Genomic DNA, 21,540 nt, shown 5'->3' with positions numbered 1-21,540 from the left:
GTTTTTACAAAATAACATTACGACGGTATTAACTGAAAGCCCATTGGGCCGAAATTTAATCAGCCCATAACTGTTAAGAAAATAGCCCATAACTGAAATTTGAAAGTTCGTTGGGAAATCAGACAGCAAGCCGATATGGTTAATGATGTCGTGTCGTCTTCTGATTGGTGGCATAACTCAGAATTCAGATATGGCAAATGAGAACCTCATCAACTGCCAGAGGCAATCAGCTCCGAAAATACGTGTTCCCATTGGCTAATGATGCACAGGCAGAGCATTCTTTACGGCAAGGCCAAAGCCTCATTCAACTTTGTCACGAAACCAAACACAAAACTCGGTTCAACGAGTCCCTCCCAAGTTAAATCACGTCTTCTGAGAGCCGGAAATCCATCAACCATCATCAAAACTACGGCGCTGGGAGTTTCGGGATTCCACGGCGCATTCGGGCACGTAGAGGCCCGAGTGGCGACGGGAAACCTAGGAGAATTGTCCGAAGAGGACGACGACGATGTGTGTCCCGTTGAATGTGTTAGAGAGTTTAGGACTGACGCGGAGTTCAGCAAAATTCTTGAAACGGCTAGAGAAAGTGGTGCTTTGGTTGTAGTGGATTTTTATCGGACTTCGTGTGGGAGCTGCAAGTACATAGAGCAAGGGTTTTCAAAGTTGTGCAAGGGAGCTGGCGATGGAGAAGCTGCTGTTATCTTCTTAAAGCATAATGTCAGTATCATTTCGCCGTACAAACGCCATGTTCAAAATCGTTCATTCTGATTTCAACTTTGCTTTATTACCTCAATATGTAATTGCGGTAAACGATTTTTTTTTTCTTTCTAATTTCTGCAGGTAATTGATGAGTACGATGAACAATCCGAGGTTGCTGATCGACTTAGAATTAAGGTAACATTCTCTGGATTGCTTGATTTCACTGGAAACGTTGCACACTAATCTTATATGTTAGTTTGATTAAGTACTCACCTATACATTGTTGTTGAGATGAATTTATGGAACGTAACGTGTGCATCGAGTAAAGGGAAATATGAACAAATATAACTGGTTACAAACTTCTAACAAAAATTTGAGCTGAAAGGACACTAAACTCTGATTTATAAGTGGATTATTATTTGTGTAATGCCCTCTTAGTTTTATTATTTCTGAGAAAAAGTTTGTATTAAGTTCTATTTTAGTTTGATTCCGTACTTCGTACTGAAAATTTGTAAGATTGAATGAAACGATGCAGACGGTGCCCCTCTTCCACTTCTATAAAGACGGAGTCCTCTTGGAAGCATTCCCTACCAGAGACAAAGAGAGGATCACTGCAGCCATTAGTAAATACACAACTCCAGCTTCTCAAGAAGTTTGAGCAAATCAATGAGTTTTTGTCTACAGACCTATGATATCTGTAAATAATGTAACAGCAATCGCTCCACAGATATATAGTATACGTGTTGTGATCTATTGAGTTCCAATCATGTCACATTCTTGATTAGCTTCTCACACGAGCTCTTATTTTTCTTAAACAACAAATTGGTGCTCAAGGGTTCTTTGCTACTTTTGCACCTTGTGGTATATATTATTAAAGCATTTGCTAGTGTTGTTACGCAAATTGAACGTGTGGAATGACATTCGATTTGCCATTCTAAAGGGCCAAGAAAATATTTTTTATTTTTTGGTGAATAAGAGAAGCAACAATACAAAACAAGTAGCAGCTACTAGCTAGCAAACTGCCGCAACCAAGAACCGTATACAAGCAACCAAACTACACCAACGCAGCAGAGAACAAGCACCAGAAGAAGGGAATGGATGAACAAGCAAACTATCTACCAACGGGGACATTTCATTTCCGCAAAATAGAATCGTTAGCAGAAAAATGAGCGATTTTCAGGGAACTCAAAACTTTAAATTTCTTAGATTGGTAATCTTGACTATTGTCTAAATAATCGACCATAGCGTAACAGTAATCCCTCCTCTTATATTGTACGTGTTGTATGTGATATATCATAGAGCTCCACCAAATTATGTCACAGTAACTCCTGATTAGCAAACTAAATATGACTGCAGATCAATGCTAAATGCACTTGGGAAAAGGTAGAACATGGCAGAGAGAATGGCAAAGATGATAATAATATCAAACCCAGTTCTTCCATGAACAAGAAACTCGCGTATATTAAAGAATGAATCGTCAATATGGTATCTATAGTCGTGTCAATATCGTTGTCGATGACAACCTAACACAAATGTATCGACCAATTATCAATAAAGGATCTGTCATTTGTTAGATTAAAGACAGATGTCTTGCATGGAAAATCTCTATCTTATCAGTTCCATATAATATAAGGGGAGATAAAACAGAGTAGCAAAAATGAAATGTGTCATAAAGCATCTTTAAAGGAGATATATCAAATCTAAAATGATACATTTGCATTTGTTGGTCTAGGTAGCAATTTGAACCTTTATAAAATTGTGAGAAGTCCACTCTAATATAAAATATTATATCATCTTTATTATGTTTTCATAGAAAAACATAAGCACCATTATAAATAAAATAATATTACATTGCCCTTAGTGCCTTCGAATCTATGAGGATTTGATTACTTAGTTGGATTGATTTTCTCCTTTAATTCTTGCAATTTTGTGTCCGTGCATATCACTTTAACAGATCGGTTGGAGATGCTCGCAAAAAACACACAAATTATGAGGGTAAGTTAATTTGGGGAGGGCTGTGAGAGTTCAGCTCAGGCAGATTGTTTCCAAAATTTTGCTGGGAGTCCATGCAGAGGCACAGGGAATGGGCTATATTGAATCTCACTTTGGGATCCCACTACTTCCCACTTCAACTTGGTGACCAAATGGTGCATCATAACCAGCATTTCCAGCTTTGCAAGCTCGTTTCCGGGACAGGCATGCACTCCACTTCCAAATGGCATAAATGTATTTGGCTTTGGTGCAACCTAATTAAGCATCGACGAGTTTGATTAAAACATCAAGATGCATTAGTTGTTAATAATTATAGGAAGTAATATCTATCCTACTTTACATCAATGTACAATAATATAAATTGTATTTTAAGTGGTTCAGATTCACTCGCTACACTTTTTATATAAATTTTAAATTTTTATAACTCAAGCTCATAGTTAAATTGTACAATTATCATATACTGATGAATTCCAGACTTTTCTGACATCTTAAAGTTCAGATATGGTGTGGTGAATGACTAAGAACAAAGAAAGAAACAGTAGTAGTCACCCTACCTCGAATCTAGAGAGATCGAATTTCTGAGGGTCGGCAAAAAATTCAGGATTGTGATGAATGTTCCTGAACAAAGGCATCACTTTCCAACCTTTTGGAATCAAGTACCCTGTCACATATTCCACCGTCAACCATACATAGTCTCTAGATTTATATTTTCATATAGCAAATACATCTCATTTTCTTGTTAAAAAAATTAATGCACATATGCTCAAATCAAGAGATTATATTTGACCAAAACAAGTAGAGATTGTGTATGTGTATGTAGTTATCAATAATTAAAACTTTATTTTTGTTTTCTTATTCAATAACTGTCGCACTTCGTCTTGAATATACATATCTTATAAGGAGCAATGTCATTCAAAAGGGACACGATGATACAAAAAATGTATGACAAAATATCATTAAAAAATTAGGGACTTGATGATCGCATAGTAGGGAATCAATAGACTGAATGAATTGAATGAGAATCAATGGACATAAGTAATCAAATGTGTGAATATGAAGAAAAGAGTGTGCGGAAATCATTTCCCTAATATATAGTATATAAATTTCACCTCTATATAGATATAAACTTTCAAGAATAAAATATTTTTTAGTTTATAGTCTTGTTAATACCTTTGTATTCCACATCAACCACAGCCTCTCTAAAAGCAAAAGATATAATGGTTGCCATTCTCAAACTCTCTAAAATAACCTGAGAAAGAAAGAAGTTACGTAATTCCCTACAGGTAGCAACAAATTAGGTAAAAATATATTCCATGCCTTGTATGATTGTATCGTATGAGAAAGCGCGCGCATATATATATATATATATATATATATATTATACCTTGTGACTAACTGGCATGTTTCTAGTCTGTGCCCAGCTCAATGGTTGCTGGCCTTCTTCATTTGCTTCACGAATAACCTTCTGCTCAGCCTGCAATTTAGGCAAGTATACATAAAAGTGCCATTTCTTTTATAGATAAAGAGACGGCAAATGGAGTAAAAGTGAATTGTTGTAGAGCCTAGGAAAAGAATCATGATGATATGGCTATAGCTGTATATTTGCATCCATCGTTAAGCGATTTCTAATTGCTGATGGAATGCGAATTCAACAATAATACATGATTAAACGTTGCTCATATACGCATGGAAAATTTCAAAATATTGATTAAACGGTGAAAAATTGCTCGCCTGAAAACGACTGAAAGTAGCATTGTTGGTGTGTGTTGTAGTACCTTTACAGACTCTAAAAGTTTGGGGTCATCGTGGAGGTACTTGACAATCCAGGTCATCACACTAGCTGTAGTGTCTTGAGCAGCAAAAAGCACCCCCAAAATGTTGTCAGCAATTTGGTCATCCGTTAAGACTTCACCCTTTTCATCTTTTGAGTTCAACATGCAATCCAAAAGATCTTTCCCAAGTAATCTTTTCTCCCTCCTCTCACATATAATATCACCCAAAATTACTCTTAGCCTTTTCCTTGCCTACAAATAGTCAAAACAATTAACGAACAATTAGTTTATCAAACACTTTATTTGGATTTAATCAGTAATTACATGTATTAACAAAAAGAAAATTACCAACAAAGCCTTTTTGTATGGTGTGCCCGGAATGATTGTGGGGAATGAATTGTAGCCTGTGTCCACAATGGTGTAATTCCTCTTGAGCTCTTCTTTGTAATGTGCCTCCAAATTGCCAAAAATTGCAAGTTTACCAACCTCGAAAGATAACTACAATGATACAGTAAATTGAAAAATAAAAGTCAGTTGATTAATAAAACGGCCAAAGTCAAAGATTTTTTATTTAATTGTATTTTTCTTGCGTTTTGCATGCTATTGACGAATAACTAATTTTGTGTAATTGTTTTCTGTTTCGCTTAAAAAACAGAAATAATGATTTTAGGTTAGGGTAGTCTCACCTTCTTCATTTCATGGAAGGTGTCGATGACTTGGCCTGTGGCCCAGGAGTCTGTGGCAGAAACAGCTAAGCCTTCAATATGAGGCACCAAATTTCGAATAATATCAAGGGAGAGAGATCCTTGAACTAATTTCCTCATCCGCATATGGTAATCTCCTTGGTGGTAAAACAGTGCAGACGGACCAAGCAAACGCTCTTTGCTTTTGGGATACGTGGGCTTGAACAAGTGAGCTTGAGTCACCAACACAAACTTCGCGGCCTCCGGGCTCGCCAGCATGACACTTGGACATCCCAGAATATGCGTCTTGAAAATCTCTCCGTACCTGAACAAAGTACAAAGCATAGAAATGTTTAGAGTTCGATACCCTCATGTAAATAAAGAAAAAGAAAAAACTTGACGACGAAATCGGGTCAATTTGATTTAGTACCTTTTCTGTTTGGAAGAAAAGAAAGTATTTGGGTTTTGAGAATAGAGCTGAAGGGTCTCTCCTATATAAGGCCAACCTAATGAACCTGGAGGGAGCTGAGCCCTTTTCTGGGGTGCTTCTCCTCCTCTCCTGTCCCTTTTCATGAAAAATACAAATGACAGAAGGGTGCAGAGAAAGATGAAAACGTAGGTCAAAATTGCATCCATCGATCTCTAAACGCTAAACCCTAAGCCCGACCACCTTCTTTCAGTCTCTCTCTCCTTTTTAATGAGAATGTTACTTAGTTAGTGAGGTTTGTATTAAAAAAAGAGAGGAGTTGCATGCTTTGCTAATTTTAAGCGACTGGTAGAGAAGAAGGAGGAGGCAGTTTATATAGAGCCAAAAGGTTGAAACAGAGAGCAGAGACAAGTGTCGATTGGAGATTAGGTCGGCAGGTGTATATGGTAAATAATCCTACTCCATGGTAAATAAGGTACACAAAATTCCAGCTATAGCAACAAGACATCCATCACTTGTACACACAAATTTTCACCTTGCATGGTTAGTTTTGTTGTTCAAACCATTTTTCACCTTTCTACATTAAATTTTCTTACATCATACGAATCCCCTAGGATTTTCTTGTAATACGTTGTTACAAGCAATCTAGAAGGCTGAGTCCATTATAATTTATATAAATACTGATTAATGTTGGGGTTAAACCCGATTGTAAACTTGAATTGAATTACTAGAATATATATATGACATAGTAAAATTGAAGAATATAAGTAATACCAACTAAATTGCAAACTTGGTCTTATATATAGTCAAATTGGTTAAAGCAGTGTGCAATCCTGCACTTAAGTTTGAATTCTCCCAGTAATTTAAATGAATTTAGTGCAGAATAACACTTGTATTGAGAAAAAATAGCTTCAACAATACCAACTAAACAAAACAAAACAAATATTGTTCCCTCTCCTAGTTAAAGAAGGTCAAATTTCACATATGGCATGTGGGTATATTGAAAAGGATAATGCTTGTGGCTCCTATGAGGATAACTTACTTGTCTCTCCACTTACAGTTAACAAAACATCATAATCAACACTGTTCATTCTATTTACCATCATCTAAGATCATATCTGCAAAAATGTTATTCCATTTGGAAATTGTTTAGTCATCTATACATATTGAACCAATCAACGATTTTGATAACAAGTAACATCCTCATGATGAACAGTCCATTTGTTTTATGCATATGAATGGCTAAAAAGGTCTTCAAATTAAATTTTTCTTTTTGCATATAGGATCTTTATATGATGTTAAAGAGAATGAACAATTCCAATTATGAGGTTTGGACGGTGAAGGTTTGTTAAAAAATACAGAAATAATTTATTTATTTTTCTATAAATATCTAACCCTCATCTTCCACCTTACACCACATTTCAATATTTTCTACACTTTGAGAGAAAAAAAAATGACTTCATGGAAGCTCATTGAAGGTGTTACGTTGTGTGAATGTTGGGTTCACACAACTCATTGAAGATGTTATGTTGTGTGAATGTTGTGTGAATGTTCGTCTTTATTTTTAGTACTTTATGTAACCCACAACTCATTAAAGATGTTACGTTGTTTGAATGTTCGTCTTTATTTTTAGTACCTTATGTAATTTCTTATTTATTTTTATTTATAGATGTAATTTCTTATTTATTATTAGTACTTTATGTAATTTCTTATTTATTTTTAGAACTTTATGCAATTTTAAATTTATTTTTTGTACGTTTTTTGAACACATCAAACAAGATTACATGACCTCACCAAATAAACTTAAAAAAAAACACATCAAATAAAATTACATAAACTTAAAAAAATACACTTTATTCTTCAACCACAAGCTCATTTTAATTATCTTCACCTTTTTGCAATCCCCACTGGTGCTCAATTAAGTCATTCTGGCGGGTTACGTGCCAGTATAGATCTTGCACATCAATGTACTGCTGAATGATCAATTCATTGTAACGTCCATCCCATTCCAACGGCTCATCCGATCATGAGCACAATAAATACGTGTTCTTAAGTTATTCATCGGATCCGGCTCGTATTTATCGACGGCATCATAATCATACTCATCTTCCATGATCATGTTGTGGAGAATAATAAACGTCATCATGATGGTTCGAAGAGCCTCGACATCAAACATTCTAGCAGCAAACCTCACAATCGAACAACGAGTTTGCAGGATACCAAAGTAACGCTCCACATCCTTCCTACAACCCTCTTGACATTTTGCGAAGTGTTTTTCTTTTTCACCATGTGGATGTGGAAAGTTACTTCTTCAAAAGCGACCGTTTTCACCCTGTGGAAAGTTACTTCTTCAAAAGCAAAAGTATCTCATATCATCTCTTCTCATTTTTCTTCTCTTTATCCTTCATGCTGCTGCAAGATGGGGAGAATGTGAACAATCAGTCGGAGCTCTGATTGCTTACCTTGTCTGTCACCTCTTTCAGCAGACCCCCTAGCTCGGCGACTTGGGGGACTCCTACTACATGGTTTGTATCGCGCTTGACCAAGCCTGAAACTACAAGTAAGCTTCAAGTGAAATTGATACATTACCTTGTGCATCTCCACCAGTTAAAGATACCACCCCTGGATGGAGGAAAAGTACTTCTAGAGAAGATGCAACATCTACCTATGAGACAGATAAGGCAAGTCAAGACGACACCACACTCCGATACTTAGAAGTTTCGTGATTACGAGATCATTCTCCCACAATATTTCCTAATGTCATTTGTACTAAATCATTCACTTGTACTCACTAAAGGAGAGCTTGAACCTATGTACTTGTGTAAACCCTTCACAATTAATGAGAACTCTTCTATTCCGTGGATGTAGCCAATCTGGGTGAACCACGTACATCTTGTGTTTGCTTTCCTATCTCTATCCATTTATATACTTATCCACACTATGACCGGAGCAATCTAGCGAAGATCACAAAAAGCGACCGTTTTCGCTACCTAGGATCTATCTTGCAAGAGAACGGAGAATTAGATGGAGATCTCAACCATAGAATACAAGCTTGATGGATGAAGTGTAAGAGTGCATCCGGCGTGTTGTGTGACCGTCGTAGGCCACTGAAGCTCAAGGGAAAATTTTATAGGACAGCAATAAGGCCAGCGATGTTGTATGGCACAGAATGTTGGGCGGTGAAGCATCAACACGTACACAAAATGGGTGTAGCGGAGATGAGGATGCTTCGTGGGATGTGTGGGCACACGAGAAAGGATAAGATTGGGAATGAGGATATCCGAGGTAAAGTAGGAGTAGCCGAAATTGTAGGAAAGATGAGAGAAAATTGGCTCCGGTGATTTGGACATGTGCAAAGAAGGCCGACTGACGCTCCGGTTCGAAGATGTGACTACGGGACAGAGGTTCAGGGCCGAAGGGGTAGAGGAAGACCTAGGAAAACTTTGGAAGAGACTCTAAGAAAAGACTTAGAGTACTTGGATCTAACGGAGGACATGACACAAAACCGAGCGCAATGGCGTTCTAGGATTCATATAGCCGACCCCACTTAGTGGGAAAAGGCTTTGTTGTTGTTGTTGTTGTTGGATGTGGCACTGTTTTGACAAATGTTGACTACCTTGGGTAAATGTCGTCTGCAAGGTAGTATGATATGTCATATTTATTGCCATTAACCCAATATGTGCATCTTGGCAATTTTCCTTGCAGTAGTTCGTCGAACACTGGAGATTGGGCAAGGACATTTAGGTCATTCTGAGCTCCTGGAACACCAAAAAAAGCATGCCAAATCCATGTATCAAATAAAGCCACAGCTTCCAAAATGATACTTTTGGCTCATTTTCTATCGCCATAAGCTCATTGCCACGCACTTGGACAATTTTTCCAAGTCCAGTGCGTGCGGTCGATGTTTCCAATCATGCCAAGGAAGCCTCGCATCTCACCCTTCCACAGAAGCCTTCGCATGTCCCTTGGCGTGGGTGTCCAGAGGTACTCATTGGTGTACAAGGCTTCAATTGCAGAGCAAAACTGCATCAGGGACTCCAGAACAGTTGTTTTTCCCATCCTCGCAATCTTATCCACTTGATTTGCAGATGCTCCATATGCAAGCATTTGCAAGGCGGTCGTAATTTTTTGCTCAGGAAAAAGACCTAAAACATAAAAAGTATCCTCTTTTTGCACAAAGTATGGATCATGGTTGCAAATAGCACTCATGACTTTGTCGAACAAACTTCATTGCACTCTAAAACAACGTCTAAAAACATGATCAAGGAATATGTTGTTGGGAATAAAATAATATTCCAAGAGATATTTACCTCATCTTTCCCTTTTTCTATCGAAGTTTGCGGCTCCTCTGGGTTTGGCTTTCTGACACACAACTTCCATGACACGGTGGGAATGTAAGGCCCTTTGCCTTCTATGGTCCTCATCCTCATCCTCCTCCATTGCGAAAGCCTCATCTCCACCTCCACCTTCCTCGAGATTGATCAATTCTTCTTGTTGTGCCAACAATCTTTTCTATTGCTCCTCAAATTATTTATACACTCTCCTTGAAAAAGACATTGTAAAAAAAACTCAAGATTTGAAAATGATGAAGAAGGATTCTGAGCTAAAAAGAAGGATTGAGTTTAATGTGAGGATGGATGTAGAGATGTAGGGTTTATATGGACAAAAAAAAAGGATGAGGTTCTGGACAATGCCACGTGGCACTACGTGATTGGTTGAAAATCTGGGCTAAATTATTGCAAACAGGAAATAACACATGGCGCGTCGGGATTGGTTGAAAATCTTATCGAAAATCTATCCACAAAATAGTACGTTTGGATAATAACACATGGCGCGTCGGGAATGGTTGCAAATCTTAGCGAAAATTTATTCACAAAATAGTACGTTCGGATAATGACACGTGGTGTGAAGAGATTGGTTAAAAATCTTATCCGAAATTAAAACTATTTTATTTATTTATTCTTTTATAAAAAAAAATTAAAATATTTTAAATGGGCTGGGTGTTAGCACATTTTGTAGGAATTGAGATTGTTTGTGCCAGCGCATTTTTTTAGGGGTGGAGATGCATTTGGCCTATTAATGTTCATTGGGGTCTATCACTGTTCACTAAGTGAATAAATGCGCTGAGTGCTGTCGCATTTGTGTTAACAAACATTCTCCTATTGAAAATGTATATCAACTAAAAACAACAACACTTTACCTTCCCTTTCCATATTTAGAATTTTAACAATACTCTTAATTGATTATAAGCAAAGGATAGAACTACAAAGTACAATGTATTTGAAATAAGTAGATCTATTCAATGTAATACTTTTGAATTTGAAATAATTAGGTTCAATCAATCAATTAAGATCCTTATGTTTTTTCCCTTTCTTTCAACACGCAATTGTTAACATGAAATCAAGCATTTAATTGTACAGTCCATATTGAAACACCCAAAGGGATACGTGGGGCCTCAGTTTATTCAAACCGCATTGCTGTCTCCTAATCCTAAAGCAAATAAAGTTACAAATTTGGTAAACATACTTTGGCCAATTAGTACAGTTTATTTACCCTTTGTCCAAAAAGAAAAAGAAAAATGTGGTCCGTGTAAAACATGAGTGGCATGCGTGCATGCATGCTTAACTTGGCCTTAACTATTTAGGTTTCTTGATGTTACTAGAAATAGAGGCAATCCAAGACAAATTAAACTCTTGTTGTCTCTTGGTTGCGATTTGCAAAAGCGTATTCGAAAATCTTCTAGCTATGTGCTTAATAGTATGTGTGTATATATATAAATACACACACACACACACCCATAAAAGGTCGTACCCAGTGCACAAGACTCCTGCTTTACGCAGGGTCTGGGAGAGGTGAATGTCGGCTAGCCTTACCCCCATTTATGGAGAGGCTGCTCCCAAGTCTCGAACCCGAGACCTACCGCTCATGAGCGAAGGCACTTGCCATCGCACCAAGTGCGACCTCTACACACACACACACACCCATACATACATATATATATATATATATATATATATATATATACAGAGAGCTTAAGGGGAGGGATCCCCATTTTTTGAAAAAAATGGGGACTAGGTGTGGGGCCCACTTCACATCGAATTTCAACGATCCGAACCGTCTATTTTGTTAGTCTCGATTCATAGATCACCCTTGCAAAATATTAGCTAAATTGGAAATGTTTAAGACATCTACTTGGGTTCAAGGAAATGAACAAATACTTTGTTATATAAGAAAAAATGAAATTTGATCTTGATAATTAAATATGCAAATGGTTTCGGATTGAATTGAATTTTTGCAAGGGTGATCTATGAATCGAGACTAACAAAATAGACGGTTCGGATCGTTGAAATTCGATGTGAAGTGGGCCCCACACCTAATCCCCATTTTTTTCAAAAAATGGGGATCCCTCCCCTTAAGCTCTCTGTATATATATATATATATATATATATGAACGATGTTAGCTTCCAGAAAAGGTAAGTAAAATTCAAAACACTCCACGGATCACCGTCCTCTTCCCTGCAGGAAAACAGTAGTTCCTTGTCATTGCTTCATGATGACGGATAACAGATAACATATCGTATGTTAAATTTTTTTTACACATAAATTACTGTTTGATAAGTACATAAACTTTTTTGGTGTTTTTAATTAATAATTTATGTATGTGTGTGTTAGACTCTAATGTACAGGTACTGAATAAAAATTGCATTATACGTAAAGAATCAAGTAGTGTTATTATCAAAGTATGAAACATATAACAGTCCCTAGACACATTACCTGATTTACAATCATTTCTAAACTTACAGGGGTTAGAATATGCCTACAGATTTGTTTCTTGACTTTGTGTTAATTCGTTTTAACTTTTTGGTATTGAACTTGCATATGATTAACAAACTTACAAGCAGTACTCTCTTGTGTGGTGGCTTTTCTCTCCTTCGTCAGAGTTATGCTCTTTTCGTGAGAGTTCTATTGAATATATGTCAACAATTTGTTATAAATTTATATATGATAACAAATAAACAGTGTATGAACAATGAACTAATATTAAACAGAAATATTGAAGATCGAGGCTTACGTACCGCAATGTCCTTGAAACAGAAATTTCGCCCCTACTCAATGCTTGTAGTTCTCCGGATGTCTGTTTCACCAGGATTCAACGATCAAGTTAGAATTCCAGCACCGGAAAACTTAACTGCTGACGAATTTCTTTGTGGTACTCTCAGTAAGAATGCTATGGATTTTTGTGCTCTAAATGTCATGCAGACGGATGTATATATAGAAGGATTATGCCTGTTCGCAACAGGTATAAAAATGGGATGTGACTGTTGGGAGACATCTCTTTAGATGGGGTGCAGTGCTCTCTGCGTTTTTATTGACTTCAGACTTCATCTGAAAAGATGAGTATGTTCGAATGAAAATTAATTTAATTAAATTCGAAATTAATTAAAAATAAATAATTAAAGAATTTAATTTTCCGAGCCCAAGGCCCATCTTTTGATAATTATATATATATATATATATATATAGTGATAAAATCTTATAAAGTGATAAAATCTTTTAGGAATTGCCAATGTGGGGCAAAAAAATTTCTACTCAAACTACTTAAATTTCCAACGAGTTCTTTTCACCTGGTGGGAACTTGTTATCAAATTCTAGATCCATCCCTTTTCCGCGGCGGCTCTGGCTGAGGCCAGGGTCGGTGACAGTCCCCGCTTCTCCTTTTCTTCTTTTCTTATCTATTTTCTACTTTTCCCCGCGTTTTTGTCACCTGCTATTCATCCAGGTCTACCCCATCCTTCGCTACAGTTTCGAATGTATGTGGCAAACCGTCTTTGTATAAACAGAAGTGATGAACATTTTCATTTTTTTTTTAGAGGGATGTTAATTAAACCTAGAGAGAATCAGAAATGGGGAGGAAATAATCAATAATCTTGGGGGCAGATGAACGGCAATAGCGGCATCCAGTTCATCGTTTCTAATATTCTCATGATCTCTAACCTTCCAGATCAGAGTGTCTTCGTGGTCCTCCTCGATCTCCTGTGGTTGGGGCTGACTGGAGACACATTTTGTTTGTATGTAACACTTTTACGTATTGAATTAAACTATGCATTATAATATGAGTGGTCGAAAATTTGTATGCGGTTTAGGATATATAGCATTGGTAAAAACACATATGTTCTATCATCGACCGATTATTACCGGCCGGCACAGAGATTGCATGGAGATCACATCCGGCTACGTACCTTTTTTTTTTTATATTTCAAAATGCATGGGGAAGAAAGAAGAACTCTTGGTTTTTAGAACTTTAAATTCACACGTATGCGTTGTGAGTTTGAATTCCATCGTTGCTCTATTGACATATACAAACCGAAATTTACTTGGATCTGGGCAAAAGAAATATTCACAAATTTTATTTTGGTCGGCTGCATGTGGAACTCTGAAGGAAATAAGGTGGATTTCCGAGTGAATCTCATTGACATAATAATTACGCTGCAATGTACAATTACAACGTACGAGCAAACGTGGGAATATATAGTCTATAGACCTATTAAAATTTGGCACGATAAAGCACAGGACATGAGTAGGGTATATATGAGTGCAAGTTTTCAATCATTTTTAAAGGATACACGAAAGATTCTCTCTCCAAATGGGAATGAGGAAAGGACCTGTATGTCCTTTCAGTGGTTTATGTGACTAGTGTCGAACTTCTTTCTTGTTGCAGGGGCGACCGTCCGTTGATCTAGCAAATAAAAAAAGGGTAAACCAATGCCATCATGACATTGTAGGAGTTTCTTGACATGTGAAATCAAACAATGAATAGCTTGACAAATAAATAAGCAATCAAACAATGGTGCAATCTGTCACCTCAGTTCTTTTAATATATGTAATGGGTTTTTTTCTTTGATTGTTTAGTCTATTATGTATTCGACTTTTTAAACAATCTTTACTGTTCGATTTTGTAGGTTAATATTCATTGTTCATTCCAAAATATTGAAGAAAAATTGTGTATAATGTATTTCAAATATTATAGAAATAAAAGATTTTCATTTTTCTTGTAAGATGATTATTCTATTACCTAAATTGGAGGTATTGGTAACCATTTTGTTTTTAGTTTTCATTAAAATAAAAAAAAAAAAAAAAAAAAACCGAAATCCGGTTTGGCAACAACTTTCAGTTTTTAGTTTTCAAAAAATTAAAAATTAAAATTGAAAATAAAAAAGTGAAAATTATTTTTCTTGAGTTTTCAAATTTGGTTTTTAGCTTTCAGCCTTTTGAAAACGAAAAGTAGTTATTAAACGGGTTTTCAACATTCATTCTCACATCAACTTTTGGTTATAATTATCATAAATTTAAAAGCGTGGCTATAATTCTATATGAGATCTAAATTTTGGTTACTCTTCCAAATTTTCCAAATTCAAATGGTAAATTGTTTCAAAGCTTTCTTCGATAATATTGTATAAACCATATGTAGTGTTTGCACAACATTAGTTACCATCTAATTTAAAATGCACTAACTAGATATGCACAAACGACGAGGAGTGCCTTAACATAGAATGTATTTCCCACATTTTGTGAACTACACCTGTAACCCTGACCACATGTTATACAGCTCTTAGGGCTGTAGACGTAGCTTAAGTTATTAGTGCTGTCGACTTCTCCCGACAGAAGTCGAATATACGCACCTGAATGATGTCCAAATCAAAACGGCCGAGTGACTGGTGTATGCCTCTACAGATGCAATATATCTCCTGTTGGTCATGGTCTCTCTCTCTGTTGGTCTCCGTCGCTTTCACACTTCACATGCCCAACAATTGAAATACAAGGCTACGAACATTTGCTTGCTACAAAGTCTCCCCACACAATGTTACGAGTTTGTTTGGTTTTTTATGGCAAGTTTGGCAGCCCGTCTAAGTGGCAATCATGCATGGGACGAATGTCACTGAAGGGCACAAAGTGTACAACCTCCAGACGTGTCAATTTCTTCGACTCCCTGCTTTTTTCAGAGTTGGGGAGGTGTTCGATGCTGATTGGAGTTTTGAGACAGAGAAATCCTAGTGAAGATATATATACTTAGGATGGTCAGTAATATAGGGGCAGGTGTCTGTTTCTGCTGCCCAAATTTACCATTAATCCCACCATGCATAACACCACAAATGTACGATTAAGCTTTAAAGCTTTCAAAGGCATTAATACTTAATTAGGCAGTGGCAGTAGTACTACATATGTTCATGCTTTGAAGAAATTAGAAAGAAAACAAACTTATTGTAAGCATTCTAAGAACAAGTATGGTGGTGAAATGGTGGTGGTGCCAATCTAATCAACTTGGATGGGTGCTTTAATCTGGTATGGAATATTGTAGAGAGTACACTTCAAACAACAACAACAACAACAACAACAACCACCAAGTCTTATTCAATTAAGTGAGGTCGGCTATATGAATTCTAGAAAATCATTGCGCATGATTTTGCGCTAAGTCTTCTATTAGCTGTAGAGAGTATACTCCACCTTAACTAATTGTAAGGTTAGTCATGATTTGATGTATTAGTGTGCTCTCTCTGAAAATTCAAAATCCAAATTTGAGTACTATTATTTTACAGAGCAACAGTTCATCAGCTAAATATTAAAAATATAATAAAACTCAAAGGTAAACCCTTGAGCAAGAAGAAAAGAAAGAGAAAAGTTTGTTTTAGAAAATCAGTGGGTTGAGTTTAAATTGTTAATAATAAAATATTGAAAGTTTGTTATAATAGGGAGTGTAGTGTTGGAGATGAATAGTGTATCCAAGTAATCAAAATAGTTTTTTGATTTTTTTCACTTGCTAGTTTAACATTATTTAGAGCTTTTCTTGGAGATACTCTTAAAGGCTAGGCATAGGTATGTTTGGATAATGCTATCCTGTCTTCTTATATTGTCAAACTATGACCAATATACAGTGAAACATAGTCGATGAAAAAGGAAAAGAGTAAATTGTACAAATGGTCCCTCAACTTTAATCAAATTGGAGCAATGGTCCCTCAACTAAAAATCCATTACCTTTGGTCCCTCAACTTATCAAAACGTGCAGCTATGGTCCCTCAACTAAAAATCCATTACCATTGGTCCCTGAACTTTAATTCAAGTGGAGAAATGGTCCTTTAACTTTAACCCACTTGTAGCAATGGTCCTTCCAATATAACTCGTTTTGACAAATTTTTTGACATAGTTGACAAAAAGAACCATAATTATACACTTTGATGAGTTAATGAACCCTAATTATATAAATGGTCATTCCAACATAGCTTATTTTGACAAAATTGATAAAAAGGACTATAGCTACACATTTTGATAAGTTGAGGGACCAATGGTAATGGATTTTTAGTTGAGGGACCATTGCTCCAATTTGATTAAAGTTGAGGGACCATTTGTACAATTTACTCAAAGGAAAAAATCAATCTTAGCATTTTATCAGATTCATATTCTAACAATATAAGCATCTTATACTATCAAACAATCTAACAAATAACATCGTGGATAAGAAAGGAAATGTTGAGTACGTGTTAGGTTGATGGACTAGCTAGCTAGCTACTGCCCCATTACCACGTACATGTGCAATTAGGAATCAACTTTTTGGAGAATTATCTTCATGGCTGCTAAGACTGGTTTTAGTGGCGAACAATGTTTGTAACACTCAGCAATATCACGTATTAGATGGTGCTAGAAGATGTGTGACACACACATATATGCAACACACGGGCGGACACACAACACACCCACGGAGCGGTTGGAAATAGCGACGAACCAGAATCACTCAAGTCTAAAAAACATACATGCGAAGATCTTTCAAATATTTGGGATGGATTCCTTTTGTGTTTATTTGATGTAATGAATGCTAGGTATATATCAACATGTTGCATCGATAATACTTGACAAATCTCTCTATATCATTCATCATATTGTTTTTGTATATGTTGATATTTGTTGACATGTACACAACAAGTCCACCAAGTGATTAAACAGATTTGTTTTTCTGCGCACTTCGCGCTTTGTTCCTACCTAAAAACTTGTATTTAACATTGGGACCCCTCCCCCCCCCCCCCAAGGTTCAGATCCTAGACACGCCATAAAGGTATTTAGTTAGCGCACACACACGTAGGTATATATGCCCACCACTACTACTTGACCTAAACCGTAAATCCTAAATGAACAAATTAAGTTGAGGTTTCAGAATAAAATTGGCTGACAAATATATGAAAAGTAGTTCAACTCCTTATAGGCACATATAAAGTCTTTTTTTCTTCCTATGATTCATATACCATGCATCAGCACTAAACACTAAGGCACTAAGGGTACGTTTGTTGCACCGAATTATCTCGGACTGAACTAGCTTTAGAGACTGAGCTGAACTAACTTAGACTAGACTAAGCTGGACTAATTTAGTGTAACGTTTGGTGCAACGTCGGACTAATAACCAAAATAATAATAAATATTTTTCTTTTTTCTTTTTTTTTTCCTTTTTTTTCTTTTTTTTTTCTCTTTTTTCTAGTCAACGGCATTCCTTCTCTCGAAAACAAAGGAACTCTGTACATATATAATTGTGCACCAAATGGATCCAAAAAAAAAAAAAAAAAAAGAAATTGTGCCCCAATTTCCCTATCTAGAACCTCCATCTTTCTCTCAAAAGTTGCAAAAGGAATTTGGTATGTAAAGCACCCTTGGTTTTGGTTATTTCCTTTTGGATTTAAGGCCACAAAATTTTCCTATCAAATCTGGGTTTTGCAAAGCTTCAAACGAACTTGGTTTTGCAATTCGAATATGGGTTTGCAATTCGAATCTAGGATTTGCAATTCGTGTATGGGTTTTGTGATTCAAATATGGGTTTTGCAATCTTAGCGAATCTGGGTTTTGTGATCCGAGCAGATTCGCGAAAATGTGCAGATGTGTGCATAGAGAGGAAGTTATGGTTGCAGAAGATGAAGATGTCGTCGCAAAGAAGATGAAGATGTGGTCGCAAAGAAGATGAAGATGTGGTTGTAGAGATGACGCCAGCAGAGCAACGGGAGTAGAACGAAGCAGGTCTTAGCTAGTCTCGTGGTTTGCAGGGACTCTTGTTAAGAACTGCTAGCGATGCTGTTAGTCTGGGTAAGTCCCAGGTAATCTCATTAAATCTCATTAATATTAGTCCCTCGTCACAACAAACGCTGGACAATACACTAAGAGTTAATCCAGTCTAGTCCAATGAAACTTAGTGAAGCCAAACAAACAGGCCCTAAATGTACTGTATAGAAGGAATTAAATAGGTATTTCAATTTTCATGCATAAAGATCAGCGTAATATCTCGGCTTGGACTCATTTAGAAGCATAATCATGGGGCTGGTCATGATATAGATTGTGTGAGATCTAGTCGAGTCCAAGTAAATCCAGTAGAAAAATATACTGGGAGATATTAGATCTGAAGTTCATAGGAGGTATTACATATATTATGATGTAAGATGAGCAAAAGTTGCGGCAATAGATATCGACTATAGATTTGCCCTAATGCATGCAAAACGCCAGAAAACAGATCAAATAAAGATGAAGATTTGTGCTCGCTCGGATTGTCATCATAATATATTTCTCTGTCACTCGATCACTTCTTGGTTTGCAAGGTATATATATGCAATGCATGCTTGGAGAGAGAGAGAGAGAGAGAGAGAGAGAGAGAGAGAGAGAGAGAGAGAGAGAGAGAGAGAGAGATGAGTGAGGTTACTAGTGGTGTCGTTTGATAGCCGCCCTAAAGATTCACACACAAAATGCAGCTCCCTTGACAGATAACAAAATAGACGAATGCCATATATCTGATATCTCACCTAGACCTAGCTAGCTATAATATAATATTCATATAACATATCCAAAGTTTGGGTATTATTATTTACGAAATTCTGCAGTACTCTTCACATAATAATGGGATTTTTATTCATTTTAATAAAATAAAGAGAGTAATTTAGACCATTGATTAAATTGAGTGAATTATCTTGTTCATTATATACCTGTTGACCCTAAAAACTACCAACCCTACGTGGCTCACAGGCCAAGTAACTAATGAGCTAACTACATCCTTCGGTTGTATGTGGGGCGTGCCAACTCGTTGGCCGAGCTCGACCGAAGAGTAAAATATGTTGATGTTGCATTGGGTGCGTTGTTGACTTATGAAACTCACAATTGTGGCCGAGGAAGGAACAAGTCTCGGCCTTCGGGTTCTAGAGCTTGAAGACAAGGTTGTTAGTTCTGCGAAGTTCAATATCAAATTCGGCTTCAATGTGCCAAATTTAATAACCTGTAACACCTCACTTCGCCGAGAAGGCTGATGAAATGACCTCTGCCAATAAGGATTTGAAAATCCTTCTCGACCGAGACTTGGATAGATAACCAGTTGGCCTCGTCGCAGTGCTGTTTATCCAAATTGAAGGTGCTTCGCGATCGGCTGATTATATGGTAATAGTGCTGTTTATCCAAACTAAAGATGTTTGCCGATTGCCTTCACAGTGTTGTTTATCCAAACTGAAGATGTGTTGGCAAAAAAAAGAAAATAAAAATCTCAAGGTTGTTAAGAGGTTTCACGTAGAGCGAGGGTTTGGGCATGGTAGTTTGTGTGTTGAATTAGAGGGGGTTTTAATGATGTCCTCCTCCTTCTATTTATAGTAGTCAACCTGCTTCTAATCGAATCACAACCATACTTGGATTAGAACTCCTTCCCCCAATCCAACCTTATATCGGCCAGTCCTACTCCTACTAGGACTTTAAACTTAACCCCCTTATCAAGCCACATTCAATCCCAAACTTCAACATCCTTATCCTCTCAAAACTCATTCTCGTATCAGGATTCAACTACCCATGGATTCCTAATATGACACGGCCGACCTTGGCTATGTGGCCCATAAACCGGATGACCCCCAACGACTTTTAAGTACGACCTATGGGCCGAGAACAATTCTAAACTCGGCCCAAACTGATATTTTGGGACCAAACATTGCCCCCTCACTTATGAGGTCGTCGACCTACACTCCTTGGTTCGAGCCTCGACCTTGAACAAGCGAAACCGACCTAAAGACAAACATTGAATCCTCTTGAGAAATACCACTATGCACATTTATGAGACATAATCCCACGATCTTGATTCTCCCAACTGTCCTGCCACATGTTGGTCCCTGGTTAACCTAGCAGCCTTATCATGACCCTCGAAAACATGGGACCGTTGAAACGTCTCTCTTGCACTAAACCCGCTGCAACACTCAATCGTGCGTCCTCAAACCGCAAAAACCTTGGTCTTTTTGCCTAGATTCTCTGAATATCTACAATGATTAGCAACTTTCCCACTCGATTCTATCCTTAATTTTGAAAATCAAACGTTTAGCCTTCCTTCCCAAATGCCTATAAATACCCGAATCATTTCCATTCGTACCTTACGTTTTCCAAAACCCTTGGAACTTTCTTGCCACTTTGCTTTTAAAACTTTCAAAACCCAGAAAATCCCAAGCTTCCATCTCAGAAATCTTTAAGCCTTCATCAATGGCCCCTTCATCTCCTAGCTCTCCAACGAGTGCAACAAGTGCAAGGACTTTATCGATCGGAACGCCATCAAGACTCTGCGCTTCAAGGATGACCTAAACATTACTCATCAAATCTTGGGACCACTCTTTAAAGACGCATTGCCATCGTCCATCACCAACCTATTCAAAGAACACTGCTTGACACATTTGCTGCAAGGATTTGATTAGTCGAAGTGGTGTCTGACAAAGCCTTAAGGAGCCCGGCCTTCGACCAACGCGAACTGGGGGTGCCAAAATGTTGACCTTAAAAACTACCAAGCCTAGGTGGCTCGCAGGTCGAGTAACTAATGAGCTAACTACGTCATTTGGTTGTATGCTGGGCATGCCAACTCGTTGGCCGAACTCAACTGATGAGTAAAATGTGTTGATGTTGCGTTAACGAAAAAGGAAAATAAAAATCTCAA

The 21,540-nt window shown here is 37.1% G+C and overlaps 3 protein-coding genes across 3 annotated transcripts; 1 reads left to right on the top strand and 2 right to left on the bottom strand.

The window, feature by feature from the left end:
* Positions 1–163: 163 nt before the first annotated feature.
* On the top strand, positions 164–1,600 carry LOC103439224 (thioredoxin-like 4, chloroplastic). The gene is made up of 3 exons (XM_008377767.4): positions 164–717; positions 841–894; positions 1,235–1,600. Exons 1-3 carry the CDS (start codon positions 259–261, stop codon positions 1,355–1,357), a joined length of 636 nt encoding a protein of 211 aa, XP_008375989.3. The 5' UTR covers positions 164–258; the 3' UTR covers positions 1,358–1,600.
* An 865-nt stretch (positions 1,601–2,465) lies between these two features.
* Positions 2,466–5,920, bottom strand: LOC103439226 (abscisic acid 8'-hydroxylase CYP707A1-like). Its single transcript, XM_008377768.4, has 8 exons — positions 5,577–5,920; positions 5,150–5,471; positions 4,812–4,961; positions 4,467–4,715; positions 4,076–4,165; positions 3,862–3,940; positions 3,246–3,352; positions 2,466–2,945 (listed from the first exon to the last, which is right to left on the bottom strand). Exons 1-8 carry the CDS (start codon positions 5,780–5,782, stop codon positions 2,730–2,732), a joined length of 1,419 nt encoding a protein of 472 aa, XP_008375990.3. The 5' UTR covers positions 5,783–5,920; the 3' UTR covers positions 2,466–2,729.
* Positions 5,921–9,185: 3,265 nt separating this feature from the next.
* On the bottom strand, positions 9,186–9,782 carry LOC139198005 (uncharacterized). Its single transcript, XM_070826233.1, has 2 exons — positions 9,440–9,782; positions 9,186–9,331 (listed from the first exon to the last, which is right to left on the bottom strand). Exons 1-2 carry the CDS (start codon positions 9,780–9,782, stop codon positions 9,186–9,188), a joined length of 489 nt encoding a protein of 162 aa, XP_070682334.1.
* Between the last annotated feature and the right edge of the window lie 11,758 nt (positions 9,783–21,540).

Source organism: Malus domestica, chromosome 08 (genome assembly GCF_042453785.1).
Source record: "Malus domestica chromosome 08, GDT2T_hap1".
Taxonomy (NCBI): Eukaryota; Viridiplantae; Streptophyta; class Magnoliopsida; order Rosales; family Rosaceae; genus Malus; species Malus domestica.
This window is presented reverse-complemented; position numbering and strand designations above follow the sequence as displayed.